Source organism: Vigna unguiculata, chromosome 3 (assembly GCF_037176805.1).
Source record: "Vigna unguiculata cultivar grain cowpea cultivar isolate G323 ecotype 2 chromosome 3, ASM3717680v1, whole genome shotgun sequence".
NCBI lineage: Eukaryota > Viridiplantae > Streptophyta > Magnoliopsida > Fabales > Fabaceae > Vigna > Vigna unguiculata.
The window spans coordinates 10379114-10395739 of record NC_140794.1 but is presented as its reverse complement, the minus strand read 5'-3'; the positions used below and the strand labels follow the sequence as shown (position 1 = coordinate 10395739).

General features: G+C 31.0%; 2 protein-coding genes across 6 annotated transcripts; one reads left to right on the top strand and one right to left on the bottom strand.

Moving 5' to 3' along the window:
• Window positions 1–1032: 1032 nt before the first annotated feature.
• NDB3 (NAD(P)H dehydrogenase B3) lies at window positions 1033–5920 on the bottom strand. The gene is made up of 10 exons (XM_028065088.2): window positions 5674–5920; window positions 4723–4978; window positions 3855–4055; window positions 3409–3659; window positions 2973–3195; window positions 2727–2831; window positions 2040–2312; window positions 1828–1949; window positions 1557–1676; window positions 1033–1440 (listed from the first exon to the last, which is right to left on the bottom strand). The coding sequence occupies exons 1-10, from the start codon at window positions 5763–5765 to the stop codon at window positions 1353–1355; spliced, it is 1731 nt and encodes a 576-aa protein (XP_027920889.1). The 5' UTR covers window positions 5766–5920; the 3' UTR covers window positions 1033–1352.
• A 6336-nt stretch (window positions 5921–12256) lies between these two features.
• Window positions 12257–16063, top strand: LOC114175696 (putative RNA 3'-terminal phosphate cyclase-like protein). Of its 5 annotated transcripts, none has more exons than XM_028060482.2 (8): window positions 12257–12445; window positions 13669–13722; window positions 13812–14029; window positions 14142–14294; window positions 14404–14582; window positions 14658–14833; window positions 14957–15173; window positions 15501–16063. In XM_028060482.2, the coding sequence occupies exons 3-8, from the start codon at window positions 13825–13827 to the stop codon at window positions 15708–15710; spliced, it is 1140 nt and encodes a 379-aa protein (XP_027916283.1). In that variant the 5' UTR covers window positions 12257–12445; window positions 13669–13722; window positions 13812–13824; the 3' UTR covers window positions 15711–16063. The 5 variants fall into 5 exon arrangements, with proteins under 5 accessions (XP_027916283.1, XP_027916281.1, XP_027916280.1 ...); XM_028060480.2 differs by having other exon boundaries at window positions 13651–13722; XM_028060479.2 differs by having other exon boundaries at window positions 13669–14029.
• Window positions 16064–16626: the final 563 nt, after the last annotated feature.

The following is a 16626-nucleotide window of genomic DNA, read 5'->3' as shown; positions in this document are numbered from 1 at the left end:
ACCTTAAAATCAGCCCACCATCTAAGTGTGTCATCTCCTTCATAAAGTCATAATAGTGCAAGGCCTCTAAGGTGTGCCTTAACTGTATGCTAACTACTTAATAATTAGGTGTCCAACTATAAAACAAACAAAGCACAGTGTTAACCTCGTAATGTATAAAGAGTCAAATAAAATATTGAAGACATTACGAACTTACTCTTTCCCACTTGTGATGACCTTTCTAGTAGTATCACAACACACCTCCTCAACAAGGACATCGTGGTTTGAAGTAGTAGGGGTAGGCTGAACTACAACATCATGTGTGGATTGCAATGGGGATCAACAAGAGTCTGGCCTAAAGGAGAGGAAAGATGGATTAAAGAAGGAGACATGAATTGGCTCGAGGGAGAGGGAAGCTAATTTATTAGTGAATCAATACATTATAATGTTGTAACCGACTAAATTCATGGGATTAGTATAAAGGAACACGTACAATTGCAAAAGAAGATTACCTCTCCATATAAAGGAACACGTACAATTGTAAAAGAATATTACCTGGTTTAATATTAGGAACAAGTAATTTTTCTGCGTTCCAAAAGTAGAAGAAATAAATGCATCATAATAATCAAATAAAAAAACTTGACAATAAAAATACACCACAAATTGACACTTGAATCTTTTCTCATTTTCTTAAAATCTATTTATTTCAACTTCTAACAGAATTTGATTGATAATTTTGGGAAACTAAAACTTGAAATAATTTTAGAATAACCAAATACGTGTACGTGTGTGTAAATATATATATATATATATATATATATATATATATATATATATATATATATATAGAGAGAGAGAGAGAGAGAGAGAGAGAGAGAGAGAGAGAGAGAGAGAACTTAATGGACAATTTACACAATTAAGTGTCACTAAGCTACTGTTGAGAAAATCCCAGATTATTAAAACCAGTGAGATTTATGGGTTACTAAGCTATTCTTTTTTATAGCCTGCTTAAATACGACTATGTCCTCGATCAGAAATTGAAAAAACTTCATATTAAAATAATTAACCAATATAACTCAAATGATTAGGCGTGAAAAGCCAGAATCTCTGAAATGAATCTGCAAACTCAGATTCGCAAATGCCGCAATTCCAACAACTAAAGTGGAAGAAAGTGTAAAAAATTCATATATAAAGTGGAATCTGGAGAAAGCATGATAACAAATCCCATCTGGGACATTCCCCTTGGGTGTCTGTTTGTGTTATTCAAAGAATTAGAGAAGTTGGAAAAAGAATCCGTATATAGATTTCAACTGAAGATTGACGAGCTCTGCATTATTATCACAGCCACACTTCTGCAAAATATTGAAACTCTTTCATATTTGACTTGAATCCCTCCCAAAAATAAAGCGTCTTGTCCAGTCTGATACTACTAACGCTCTTGTGCGCCAGCTTACTTGCTTGCTGTCAAAACATTGGATGAAGCTTTATTAACTTTATAATCCGAATGCATTATGAGTCTTTTCAGTTTTAGTTTTTAAGAATACAATATAATATTAAGCAAAAGGAGAACTCACTACCTTGCATAAACGGAATACCACAGCCATTGACTGCTGTGTCCAATTGAAACCCAATCACCGGGAAGCTGTGCAGCGGTTTGCTCTCCTCCTAGAGGAGCGAATTGACCTAAATGCTTGTACCTTGAGGAACAATCAACCACGTAGTAATAATGAGGAAAACAAGGACCAACCAATGAAAAACCTTGAATCATATTCATCATTTCATCATCATGTCAAGGTAAAGAGCCCATAAAATAAAACTGAAGCTATTAAATTAATATGATCATGTTACCTAAAGGGTTTGAAGCGATGGCGCCCTTCTCCCCTGAATCTGATGGGACCCTCTGGATTTTTTTCACACTCTTCCATCCGATTAAAGCACTGGGCCAGGTAGGTGCCTTGCTGAGATGCGACCTGATATGCGGTTTAAGAAACTTGAAGTCATATCATTAAAGAAACATAAACAGAAAATAGAATACAACTTGCAGATAACATGACATGCACCTGCGCTGTAGCAGGAAGAAATTTCATCTGAGAATCCACTTTAGAGAGTGCGGTTTTGAGTTCTTCGATATTCAGTTCAATAGATTCTTTTTCAACATCTCCCTTGGACTCTTTCAACAAATCAGCAAGGTCGTGCATATGGTTACTCTTTAGATATAGCCCCACCTGAGGGTATCTCTCACAGATGTCATCCAATACCTCCTGAAATTCCTTGACAGTAAGAGTTCCTGAATTGTCCTTGTCAGCCTTCTTAAATATTGCCGCAATATCTTCCTAAAATGCCAAAACCCAGAATATTGATCAACAACAGGAAAAAAAAAGATATCATCTGAAATTCCAATGCTCACACATCATACGGTCCCAGATTGTCGATATGTTTAGCTTAATGCAACATCCAGTTAGCTTGGCAAGGCAAGTAGAATTATTAACCAAGATGTGTGATAAATAAGTGTATAAACAACATGATAAATATTTTACTATTTCATCAAAACTAAATAAATATATTACTCTAATGGAAGACAATGAACAAACTAAAAAAACAAATTCAGTTGTTGTAATGTTACAGACTTTACAGTATGGATACGAACAATTCTCTGTAAGAATGGAATATAGCCGTGTTGCACACAGCTGAAAACATGCAGTAGTAACAATGTTCAATATTAATTAAATGAAGGATGGAGAATATACCATGACTTTTCGCTGGTTTATTGTAGCACAGTCACCAAGTGCATACACATTGCTGGTTGATTCAACTCTCAACCACTCATCAGTAGCTATGGCCCGTCTATTAGTCTGTTCAGGATAATCAATTTCACGTAAATAATAAATGAATGAAAGATTTATTTGGTGAAAAATAAATAAAACTAACCGAGAAACATGATTTCTGAGTATTGAATCAGAACAACTAAAATGGAAAATTTCCCAATGACATACCTGACCAATTTGTGACATAAAATCTTTTATAAATGGACGAGTGCCGATACCAGTTGACCAGACAGCCATTCCATATGGAATTGTGGTAATTTCTCCTCCATTTTTCATTTCCTTAGTAGAAATTTCTTTATCAGAAACCTTCACAACCATGGATCCTGTTTTGACATCAATACCATCTCTTCGAAACTTATCTTCAGCAAAAGTAGTGATTCTTTTGTCAAACCTGAAAAAGAGATCAAGAATGAAAATGTATATGCTCATAGTAAGCTCTATTTTAAACAACAGAAACCCAAAACCAAACACCAGCATATGTACATATGTAAAATCGATGATTGAATCTAATACTGGGCTACTTATAAACACAAATAAGGGACAGTAAAGCATCAGTAAACAGAGTTATGAATAAGGAGATGTGTAATGAAAATTTGACGCTTACATGCTCAAAATATGATCTCCAGCCTCCAGAAGCGTAATTTTAACTAAATCTTTTATCCCAGGATATAACTTGACCAAATCCTCAGTGACAAAATCATGTAGTGAGGCTGCAAACTCAACTCCAGTTGGACCACCTCCAACAATAGCAAAGTGAAGAATTCTCTTCTTTTCTTCCTCACTTACACTTGGCAAACTTGCTCTCTCGAAGCAGTCAATAACGGTTCTTCTAATCTTCTGCGCATCTTCAACTTCCTGCACAATATACACACTGTCCATAACATAAGATAACAAAAAGCCACAAACATGTTATCTGCGTTATATCCATCACACCTAAGACATCATTGGATTTGCCCCGTCTCCTCAGAACTTTTCTTCCTTTTAGTGAAAAAAACTACACCAAAATACATGATAATATGATGCACAATAATGATGTGATAAATAATTTACCTTCAAGAAATGGCAATTCTCAGTCACCCCCGGAGTATTAAATGTGTTGACATTTGCTCCGACCGCTATGATTAGGTAGTCATAGTCCACCACAAACTCTTCTTTCTCGTTATTACTTATATTAGACCGGCAGTATACCTTCCTGTTTGCTGCGTCAATCTTAAGACATTCTGCTTCACTGAATTGAACGTCCACCATTTTCTGCGTGGAGGATAGATAACAAGGAATTAAGCCATTTTCTATTCTGGCAATCTAATTATCAGAATATGTATCTCCTAGGAGTGAGTAGCATTTCGTTTTCACACCAATATATCCTTTCATTCACTAAGCGGTGCAATCTCATAAATGTGATGCAGATAAACCCATTCTTAAATAAAACAGGAATTCCCTTTCAACAGGAAAGGCAAACTTCGGTCACATTAGACCTGAAGCATCATGACATGAGAACAAACCTCTGTTTCACGGAAAACATAACACAGTGGATGCATGGGCGCTCCCACATAGTTTCCATAGTACTTATTGCACACACAACATAAGATGGACCAATCCAACAATTTATGATTAACAGCTAAATGGCTCGAAATTATTACAAGTACATAGGTCAATAAATCAAAAACATTTTTTTAATCTAATAATTATTCATGTATTTAAATGTAATAACAACTTTAAGATAAACTTTCTATTTTTAATTGACAGAAAAAATATTAAGAGAAAAAGAGGAGCTATGTTATGAAATCAAACTGACAGGACAACTACAAACTATTCGTAAGTATCCTTAAAAACTAATCAGCAATTAGATGACAAAAATAACAACTCCGAAAATGAATATTACGAAACAGGGAGCAAGTGTGTTTGATGTGATGATCACCTTCCGAAAAATATTGCGGACAGGTTCGACAATGCTACGGGCTTCCACGGTGCCGCAGGTAACACTGGGCAGCAAAGGAGTGAATGCAAAGTAATTGCGAGGCGAGACCACATGAACCTCATATCTGGGATTGTTCAGATTCTTCAAGAAACTCGTGCCAGCCCACCCTGTTCCCAGCACCACCACCTTTTTCTTCTCCGGCACCGCCGCTTCAGATGCCCCTACAGCCTCTGCGTAAGCCAGAACCCCTCCACCACTGCATCAACCAAACCGTTCTCCTCTTCACACATCACACAAATATGCAGTGCTATTTGTAAACATTTTACTAAAATCCATTCTATTGCAACTGTCTCTAAATTATAATCTTTCTAGTAACATTATTAATTTTATTATATGATAATTATTTTAGCAGCGTCTCTAACCGAATGTGTCAAAATTCAGAAATTATTATTGAATTCAGACCACGGCCCTAAATTACCGCATGTTAAATCAAGATTTTCAATTGACAAGAAAAAGTTTGCATGTTCAATTGAATGAGAAGATTATTACATCATAATACTGATAATGCAATAGTTTCTCGTCACAGTTAACAACTTTGATCTTAGCATATCAGAATGCATTATGCATGTCTCCTAAACCGGGTATATATAATTAAATTGTAGAATATATGTGTGCCAATTCTACGATTGTGCATAATTAGCCTTCATAGATTTATGAATTCATGTAAGACCTATATATTCAAATTAAGTTGCAAGTTGACTACGGAACAAAGTTGGAAGCAGAGGATCGGAAAATAATTTTGAAGATATTTTTGCCTTCAAATGTTGTTTTATATTGCAATACAGATCTGACTTCCAAGACTCAGCGACATAGAAATGAAAATAAAATAAGTGAAAAGGAAATGGAAAAGAAGAAAGTGAAGTATTAAGGGAAGTTAGAAGTTGATGGTACCTAACGGTGGTGCAGAGAAGGAGAAGCTTGAAGTTGGAACCATGGTCACGGAAAGCTCTAGAAACTCGTTCGAAGAAAGTGAAATTCCGCATTTTTTTGTTGTTACAGAAAAGGGTTAGGACGGAGTGTCCAAAATGGTGGGAAGAGAGAGAAAGGTGAATTGGGTCAAAGAGAAACAGAGAAGAGAAAGAGAGGGCAGTTATAAAACAGGAACAGCGTGAGTTCTAGGCGGTGATACCTTTCCTCGTCACTTCCCCTTCCACTTTTTTTTTTTTTTTTAATTTAAATGAAACTAAAAAAAGGAAGATTAAGAAGAAAAAAAAAATGTGGTAGGTGAAGTAAAGTAGCAGCCACCAGATTAATTATGTATTAATGGAGAAATAATTTTAATACCTCTATTATGTCTTTATATCAACTCTCTTTTCTTCTTTATATTATAAAGTATTTACCTTTCAATATTATATAGGGATGGCAACGGGGCGGAGCGGGACAGGTTTCGCTATCCCATACCCATCCTCGCATAAAAAATTCATCATCATCCTCATACCCAAGTCCAACGGGTATCAAACTTTTTTCCCATCCCATCCCCATTCCCACCGGGTAACGGGTATAATCTCGTACCCATACTCGACTCGTGTTCTAACTACTTCAATATTAATTTTTATAAAAGAAAAAAAATTACGGTAAAGAAAACATAATATTATGAAATATTCAATATTAGGAGGATTTTCTTCGATGTCAAATACCTTAAAATAAATTATAATTGTTTACATTTTATATTAGAATACCAAATAAAATTTCATGTGAACCAAAACATTTATTAAATTTGCAAACTACAACATTGATGAACTTAGTTGATAAAATTAAAAAATATTTCAAAAAAATATAAAAGGAAAACAAATATTCAAATTAAAATATATTTTAAATGTTTGTTTACTTAATTTTTTAAATTCTAATGAATCTCTTTTTTATACACTAATAAAAGTTATAATATATCACTGGATCAAAATGACACAAATAACAAATAATAAACATAATAATAAAAGGAAAACAAATATTCAAATTAAAATATATTTTAAATGTTTGTTTACTTCAATTTTTTAAATTATAATAAATCTCTTTTTTATACACTAATAAAAGTTATAATACATCACTTGATCAAAATGACACAAAGAACAAATAATAAACATAATAATAAAATTTTGACATAGATTTTGTATCTTTTGAACTTCAATATATGTTGGATAGTGACAACAAAATATTCATAGCAATTACATTAAATTTTTATATTGTAGTAAATAAAAATTATTTGTACAATTAAAGTGAAAAAAATTACAGTATGATTAATAGTGAGTTATAAAATAACAAATAATTAGATAGAATATATCAAAATATTATTCTACATGATGAAAATAAACAATAAATAAAAATATTAAAAAACTAACAAATGTGTGGTTTAGAAATAATTTGAGAGACTATCGAAAGAAATCGCACAAAGGAAATCAAATGTATAATTAAGGTATGATAAAATGAAAAATACCTTAGAGAACTAATTATTAAATTACGTTTGAAGTAGTTAAAATTAAATAGAAATATCATTAGTGACCAAAAAATTTGTCATTAAATTACAAATAAATTAGTAATTAAATTGGTCACTAAATCAAGTATCGATTTAATCATTGAATTAGTCACTAATTTAGTCATTGATTCAGATAATAAATCAACTACTACCACCAATGACGAAAAATAGTGACTGATATGGGTTACTGACTAAATCAGTCACCATTTCATGTTTTTCTTGTAGTGAATTATCATATACTATTCCTAAATATCATTATATATATATATATATATATATATATATATATATATATAATTTTAACCACTTCAAACAGAATTTAAAGTGAAAAAATTACATTATGATTAATAATGAGTTATAAAATAAAAAATAATTAGATAGAATATATCGAAATATTATTCTACATGATAAAAATAAAAACAATAAATAAAAATATTAAAAAACTAGCAAATGTGTGTTTTAGAAATAATTTGATAGACTATCGAAAAAAATCACACAAAGGAAATCAAATATATAACTAAGGTATGATAAGACGAAAAATATCTTAGAGAACTAAGAAAACTTTTCAAATATCAACATATATACTTAATGGTTGAAAAATAACGAAAATTATTTTAATGAAACAAAAGAGTTTTTCAAATTAAACAAAAATTAATAATAATAATAATAATAATAAGTAAAGAATTTTTTTATATTACCTTAAATTGAGAGTATAAACATTCTCATGTGAAAGGAAAATTTATAATAAATAAAAATATTAAAAATAATATAAATATTCAAATGTGAGGCATAATATTTTTTTTATTAACATACATCATTTTAACATAATTACATAAAGGTTATGATAAGATAAAAAATATATTGGAGATGAGAATGAGTTTCATGACAAATGAAATAATTAAAAGAAAAAAGAAAAAAAAAAAAATATATATATATATATATATATATATATATATATATATATATATGAGTTACTTGATTAATTGTAAATATTTTAATAATTTAAACGAGAATGGAGATATGGCGGGGACGGGTATTATGGCGGGTATATGTACATCCCCATACCCATCCCCATACCCAACTGAAAAAGTTGGGGATTCCCCATACCCATACCCATACCCAGTCAATGCGGGGATTCCCCGTCAAAACGGGGACGGGTTCGGGCAATACCCACGGGGACGGGTTTATTTGCCATCTCTAATATTATATAATAAAAAAATTAATATTATTATAAAATAAATAATTAAATAGCTATTTTGATGGCATTTTTGTTAAAATATTACTATCTTTATTGTTTGTTTTGAAGTATCATCTCTCTATCACAGTTTTGCCGTAAAAAGACATATTAGTAATTAAGAGAGACAAACGTATATAAATAATCCGTTACTTTCACTCTAAAATAATGTTAGATGTTTAAACATATTAGAATAAGCCTCCTAATCAAACGTTAAGAAATTTGGGTGTTTGTTTTTGAAACTCCCTTTTTCATATTTTATTTTGAACTTTCTTTAAAATTCACTAAAATAACATTATTAAATAATAACTATATATAAAATATTATTTGTATTAAAACATCTTTTGTCTCACTTTTATCTTTACATTTTTTGACTAAATTAATATATATATAATCATTAACTTCAACCTATGATGCACCGATACTTTAATTTGGGTCATGGTTCCTGTCCGATACTTTATCGATACTTATCAGTGAAGTATCAGAAGTATCTGATTTATAAGGTCGTAATGTAGTACAAGAAAATTTATAAATAATGATCAATTTTAATGACAAAAATAATTAGTCATTATATAGTGACCAATTTAAAAATTAAAATTTATTGACAACTAAAACAATTCCAAAACATTATAATTGGTCTCTAAATTGATAATTAAAATAGTTTTTTATTATGAATTGATTTCTAAATTGGTTACTAACATTAGTTACCAAGGTTTTGGCTACCAAAATAATTTGTCTCTAAATTGGTCTCTGACATATTTTTTGTTACTAAAATTGATAATTATTTGATAGTTTTCTTATAACTGTACTTTTACAATGACAAATATATATATATATATATATATATATATATATATATATATATATATATATATATATATCATATATTTATTATATTTTTAAGAATTATTGTACACCTTCTCAATATTCATACATCACGTATTGTATTATATTATTTTCACAATAAACATATTGACGTGTCGGATACGTGTCATATCCGATAGTATCATATCCGTGCATCACATACTTTAACTCATAAATAATATAGAACTTTTTACTTACTAAAACTATGATTAAACTCTAACTTATACATTTAGAACAACTTAAATTTTTATTTTATCTACATTTACCCATTGTATATAAATTACACCCCCTCTGATAATAATTTACTCCAACCTATTTTACCAAGATAGTACGACAGTATATATATAAATTAGTACCTTCTCTACATGAGAAGAAAAAATGTTTATAATGTTTTGGAATTAATTTTAAGGAAAGAAGAAAGACGATGGTTTTTAAAAATGAACCGAGTGGAAAATTGAAATCTAATAATACAGAATGCGACGTAGTTTATGATTTGATTATCACAAATTGTTAGACTCAAAAATACGGTGGCAGCCAAGAGAGGAAGCAGGTGTCACATGACACACGTGTGCGGTTTATGCCTCCTACTCTCTCTTATTTTCTTAAACAAAAATTATTTGAAAATTGTATTTTAATTTTGATGATCATTTGACAGAGTGGTCCATCTCTGTACAATAATCCCTTTATTCTATTTCCTTACATAATGCGAGCCTGATTCCTAGTATGTAGACTTCCAACCTCTTATTATAAAATACGAATACATCTTTCATGACACAGATCTATAACATCATCATTTAATGACATTGTATTTTATTTTATTTTAAGTGCCTCTTATTTTAGTACATATTTTAAACATTGTTTTCTTTATTATAAAAATTTTACAACATCCATATTTTTATATTTTTTATTTATACTTTAGTTATTTACAATGTCAAAAACTAATTCATTTACTAGAATATCATTAAAAAATATATTTGTTTGTCTTTAAGATTTAGGATTTTATTTAAAATCCTATCAACCATCATATCTAGGAAAAGAAAGGAGAAAGTTCAAGTAACTTAGGAGGAGGTGGATGAGAAAACACAAAGATCATCTACAAAGATAAAAACAATTTTGCATACTTACACCAACGATCAACGATATATGACGAAAGAAAGGAAGATGTAACAACTAAGATACCTATAGATTTTCAATTGTTCTCCATCGAAATGGAGTTAAAACATATTCTCCATAGAAGATGTAATTTCTAAGCAATCATATAACTTATACGATTCTCAATTGTTTTAGAGGATAGATGTTCATAGGAACTGTGGGATATAAGAGGGTTGTTGATTGTCTGAGAAGCACAACCTTATATTTGTTTAGTGGTCTTCACGCAACCTCGACAAATTGGGCTTTTACTTTTTGCACTTCTATAATTTTTCCGCGCATTCCATTAAAGTATAATAATATTTTAACTTATTTTTTTTTCTAATTTTTAACTCATCATTTTTATTATTTTTTAATTATCTATTTTGATTTATTTTAATGGTATGACGTGATAATTTAAGAGTAATTAAAATAATAAATTAAAAATGAATAAAAAAAAAGTAAGTAAAAATATTATTATCTCTTTTAAAATCATAATTTTACCTTCTAATTCAGATTACATATTCTAAAAACTTTCTAGAACAAATCTTCCAAAATTTCCAACGCAATGTGTTTGGAACAAAATTTTTGAAACAATTTCTAGAGCAACATTTTCAGAACGATTTACGAAACATATGAAATATGTTGTGAAATAAATTTTTCAAAATGGAAATTTAGAAGAAAAAAAAGTTTGAAACTCATAAAATACCTTCTGAAATGAGTTTTCCGGAATATTTACACATAAAATGTATTCTGAAAATAACTTTTTTTTGAAACATATAAAATACGTTCCCAACAAGCTTTCCGGAATAATTATTTTTCTACATTTTTCTCTCTTCTTTTTCCTGTATAGTGTTTTCTTTATATTTTTGTTCTTCTGCTGCAGTGCTGATAATGGAAGCGCAAACAGTCGTGGGGTGGTGTGATACAATAATGAAAGATATTTGAATCTTTTCCAAATATTATGTGAGTGCAGTTAGTAAGCGTAAGAGTACAAAAAGTAATAAACAATAACTTGTTTTTGGACGAGGTCTAAGTGTAAGAAACTTTGGAATTCACCGACCGAGGGCTGGACAAAAAATCTTGTTGGCCCAATGTGATACTTTTTTTGCACTGGTTTGGTCTATTAAAGATCCATTTAGTTAAATCTGTTTATTTTTTAGGTTAAATTTTCTTTTTAATAATTTTTATGAAAAATTCAATTCGTTAATTCTTTAAAATGATTTAATTAGGTTATTTTTTTAAAAAAATTGACGTTAAATTTTTTTATAATTTATAAGTCAAATTATTTTACTTATAAAATAAAATTAATTTAAATATTTGGATTTATTAGGTGACTTGAGTTGATATATTAATTTTAACAAAAATCTAATCTCAATTTATCAAAAATGGCTTAATTGGATCATTTTATAATAAATGACTAAATTAAAATAAATAAAAAGTAAAGATTTGATTGAATTTTTAATAGGATGATAATATTTTAATCAATGTTTTTTAAATTTATATTTAATCCATGATTTCAAACATTCTTAAATTATCATATAAAAAAAATCAAAAAAAATGATTAAAAATGATAGGAGCAGTAAATTAAAAGTGAGTTAAAATATTATTATCTTTATTTATAATAATTAGAAAATTAAAAGAGTATTTTAATTTTATTTACCTTCCATATTTTAATATTTTAATTTTTAGTTATATAAATTTTAAAAATTAAAAAAAAAATCCATATTTTCAATCAAATTATATTCATGTCAAAATAATGTGAACCTAATTTCAACGCACTATACCCTCTCCTCTATTTTAAAATTTCGAGATAAACCCTAAACCCTCTTCGCTATTTCAGAGGCCAACCAAAGGTAAGATTGCACGTTGGTGTCACTATTGCGCTGGTGGGTGTGGTAGGGTTCGTCGGAGATTAAGATCGAAACCAGGCCACTGCGTGTTGGGAAGGTTGTTGCTGTTATAAGGTATGCTTCGTTTCACCTTTAGAAACTCCCATCTCGGGGGCTGACATGAACTTGCTTGACATTACCAGCTGATTAAGATGCTAGTTTAGAAAGTTGGTACTTGCCAGAGAATGGCAGTCCCTTCAAATATCAGAAACACATTTTGCACAGTGAAAATTTGGAATTATGAATGCAAATTTGTCAGTTCGAGTTTGAGATCTTTGTATTATAAAGATACATTTTTTACATGGGTGAGTTTATTTTAGTTGGATATGTTCTATCTTGATCACAAGTAACAGACAGGATTTGCTATTTATTTATTTATTTTATTTAACAAGTTAGAAGTCTTCCGTAAATTTTTGTTAAATGGATTAATATCAACTGTGTTACATCTCATATGCCGTGTGGCAGTAGTTTGTAGCTCTGTTTAAAATTTCATAAAATTTGCAAAGCATACATTTCTGGTTTAAAATTTGCAATTTAGGAAAAACAAATTACACTTAAAGTTAACAGTTTACAAAGAGTAGTGTTAATAATCATTAACCACTCAATGACTCAAGCAGCCAATTTTTCCTAAAGTAAAACTACTTACACAAGGAATTCATTTTCTGTATTTTCCAGAGAAATGACACAGGTCATCCTTATCTGATTGGTTCTAGTTGTCCCACTTCCTCCCTTTAAAACTAAGATTACAAATTTAGCGCGTCACAAACCAACTGATATTAGTAATGGATGAATAGAAGTTGCATCCTGATGCTACTTGAATGATATGATTATGCATCCTGATGCTACTTGAATGATATGATTATGCATCCTGTGCAACTCTGTCTTCCAATAATTGCTGTGAAGATAAACTACATGTTTGTTGCTTTTAAGTCAAGTGTTTCCCTCATGTTCAATCAAATTATGCTTATCTACTGCCATGTACATTTTTAAAGACTTTATCTGACCTCATATTTAATATTCTGGCACACAATAGTCTCTAGGACTTAAAGCACGAATAGTATGCGGATCCATCTTGTTTTGTATTGAAATTTACGTGTTTTTTTATTCAATAAGAGTTAATGCTGAATAAAACAGTCCTAAAACTTCTGATACACTGTTATGATCTAATGGCAAAAGCTTAAAAACGACTTCATTTATGTTATGGTTCACATGAAAACTAAGGGGGTGGAGAAAGAAAATGGTCTGCTTCATTTTATGTTTTTTTTTTTTAATACCAACAGGGTGCCAATATTTATTAGGGCCTGGGTTTAAGTTATACAATCAAAGCTCAAATCTCTCCGACAAACACAGGGGTGAGTCCCTCTATGTAGGGTTTATTGACTTCTTTCTCCGTTCTGCATTCATTCCGGGGGCATCAAAATCTGCAGCTTCAACTACGTAGGTGTTTGCATAGAATGGGGAAAACGGCGTACAAGAGGTTGCTGGGAAGCCAGAGCTTCCGGCAACGCCTTCTTCTCGCTACTCTCTCTTCAACTCCCATTCTCATCGAAGACATTCGTGCTGATGAGACTTGGCCAGGTCTCCGCAATCATGAGATTTCACTTCTCCGTCTCTTTGAAACTGTCTGCGATGATTGCCATGTAGAAATCAACGAAACTGGTATTTTTTTTAATTTCATTTTTTTATTTATTTTTCAATCAGGTTTAGTTGCAGTAACACAACTACCACCACCATCAGAGGATTGCTTATTCATTTTATTTGGATTGAACAGGTACCAAATTAAAGTACAAACCTGGAACTATTATCGGTGGCAGGCAACACCGTGCGCACGATTGTGGCCTCTCGCGCTCCATTGGCTATTTTCTGGAGCCACTTATTGTGTTGTGTTTGTTTGCAAAACAGCCCCTCACCATTAGGCTCAAAGGTATAGTAGTTATAATAATTAGATTGTACTTTGAAACCTATCTCTGAAGGACCTTTTACAAGATATTTGAATGGTTGAAATTATAACTGTTTTGAACATTGTTTATCAGGAATTACAAATGATTCTAAGGATCCATCGGTTGATACCTTCAAGTCTACTGCTTTACCCATATTGAAGCGCTTTGGAGTTCCCTCTGAAGGCTTGGAGCTTAAAATAGAGAGTCGTGGATTACCTCCCAATGGTGGTGGCGAAGTTATTTTATCACTTCCTGTTGTTCAGAGTCTATCTGTAAGTTTCTGATTCTTTTGATGATTTCGTTTATTTAAACTTTGTTGTTATCATCTTATGTTTTCTTCTTGGCAGGCTGTTAGTTGGATTGATGAAGGTTTTGTGAAAAAAATTAGAGGAACTACCTTTTCAACAAGAGTGTCTGTTCAGTTTGAAAATAGCATGATTAAAGCAACCCGTGGAATAGTCAATCCACTGGTTTCTGATGTGCACATTTTCTCTGATCACAGATCAGGTCCTCAGGCTGGAAAGTATGATTCCTTCCACTCAGTGGAATTTGTTGAATATTGAATTTTAATTTTGGAAATATATTTGGTAGTAATAGTGAAAGTCATAGTATTGTAACTCCTTTTGTTGGTCATTCGCTGGTGCAGTTCTCCTGGCTATGGGATTTCGCTTGTTGCGGAAACTACTTCTGGTTGCTTCATCTCTGCAGACACTGCTGTTTCTCATGCGAGGGATGATGATACTTCTAGTCTTGCAGATGACGCAAAAAGAGACCTGATGCCTCCAGAGGATATCGGTGTGGGGACTGCCAATGCTTTACTCGGTGAGATAGCTCAAAGTGGAGTGGTAGATTCAACACATCAGGTTAGTATATCGGCACTTTCTTTCTGCCCTTTTAATGTTTTTATATGAAGTGATAGATACTGGTAATAGATACAATATAGAAGTAGACTCCTACAATAGAGAGAAAAAGATATGGAACCTAAAAAAAGTAAAGAAAATGCAACAGGAATGCAGTCTCCCAGGAAGTGTGCTGACTCAAATGTTATGGTGCTAGAATACGTAGCTAGCTACTAGTTCAATTTTATTGTCTTGCATGTGTGTTAGTAGGACTCGTGTATATGATGAAGTTTAATTCCGTTTGTGGAATTTTGGATTCCCCTAATTTTTTTTTATTGTTTTGGTTTATAGGGCTTGCTATTTCTTCTTTGTGCACTATGCCCTCAAGATGTTTCAAAGGTTCGCGTTGGAAAACTTTCCCAGCACGGCGTTGAAACTCTTAGAAACATAAGGGATTTTCTAAATTTGAAGTTCATCATCAAACCAGAGCCGAACTCACAGTCAGTTTTTCTTAAGTGTGTTGGTTATGGCATGAAGAACCTTTCTCGAAAGGTATCATAAAGCGCGTTCAACAGTGTTATAAATCCAAAATACCAAGTCTGAAAGAATTGAAATTTTGAAGCAACTGCTACTTTGACGCCTGGAAAAGATCTTGTATAAGATTCAAATTTTAATTTTAAAAACTTTCATCATGTAAGTTTTCTATAAAATTTGAGTCTTAAATTAACATCTCCTTGTCAATACAATCATTGGATAGGAGGTGATTCTTTAAGATGTTTTGTTTGTAGCAAAAGATTGTTCTTTTTTGCTGCCTAATCGATGTTCAATGAAATTAGGTTAGAAGTAGTAGTACATTTAGTTAGAATTGATTCGTGATCTCAAGCTAAATGAAAGCATTCAATCAAATTTCTTTAGCTGTTTTATTTATAGCATGATTCCTTAGTTATTTCATTAGAGATCTCCAGACTTAAAACCACATGAATGAAGTGCAAAAGAAAATATATTTTATGTAGTGATTTTTGTTTTATTTTTTATCTATTAAATATTGACATGTTATTTTGTAAATTTGTTGAATAATTATTAAAATATTTTATTTACTTGAAATATTTATTCTTTTAAGAGAAGACTCGTTATTTAGTATTTTAGCTATATTTCTTGTACCATTGCTATTGTGAAAGTCACCTGAAATTATCTCCATTATCTATTTTATCAAGCTAACATTTCATACTAAAATTAATTATAGTGATAAATTATGTGAAAGGATTTGGATCTCATCCAGTGAGAAATCATTCCCGTTAGAAAGTAGTTAATAAGTTTGGATTAAATATTTAAATGGATTTCAAAATCTCATTAACAGAGAACTTTTACCAATCAATAAAGCATCTCAATTTCCTTCATCACATTATGCTGGACAAGTTTCTCTACATATTATTCAAACTGTGGTTCATATCCTTGACTTTGGTGAACATAATTTCAC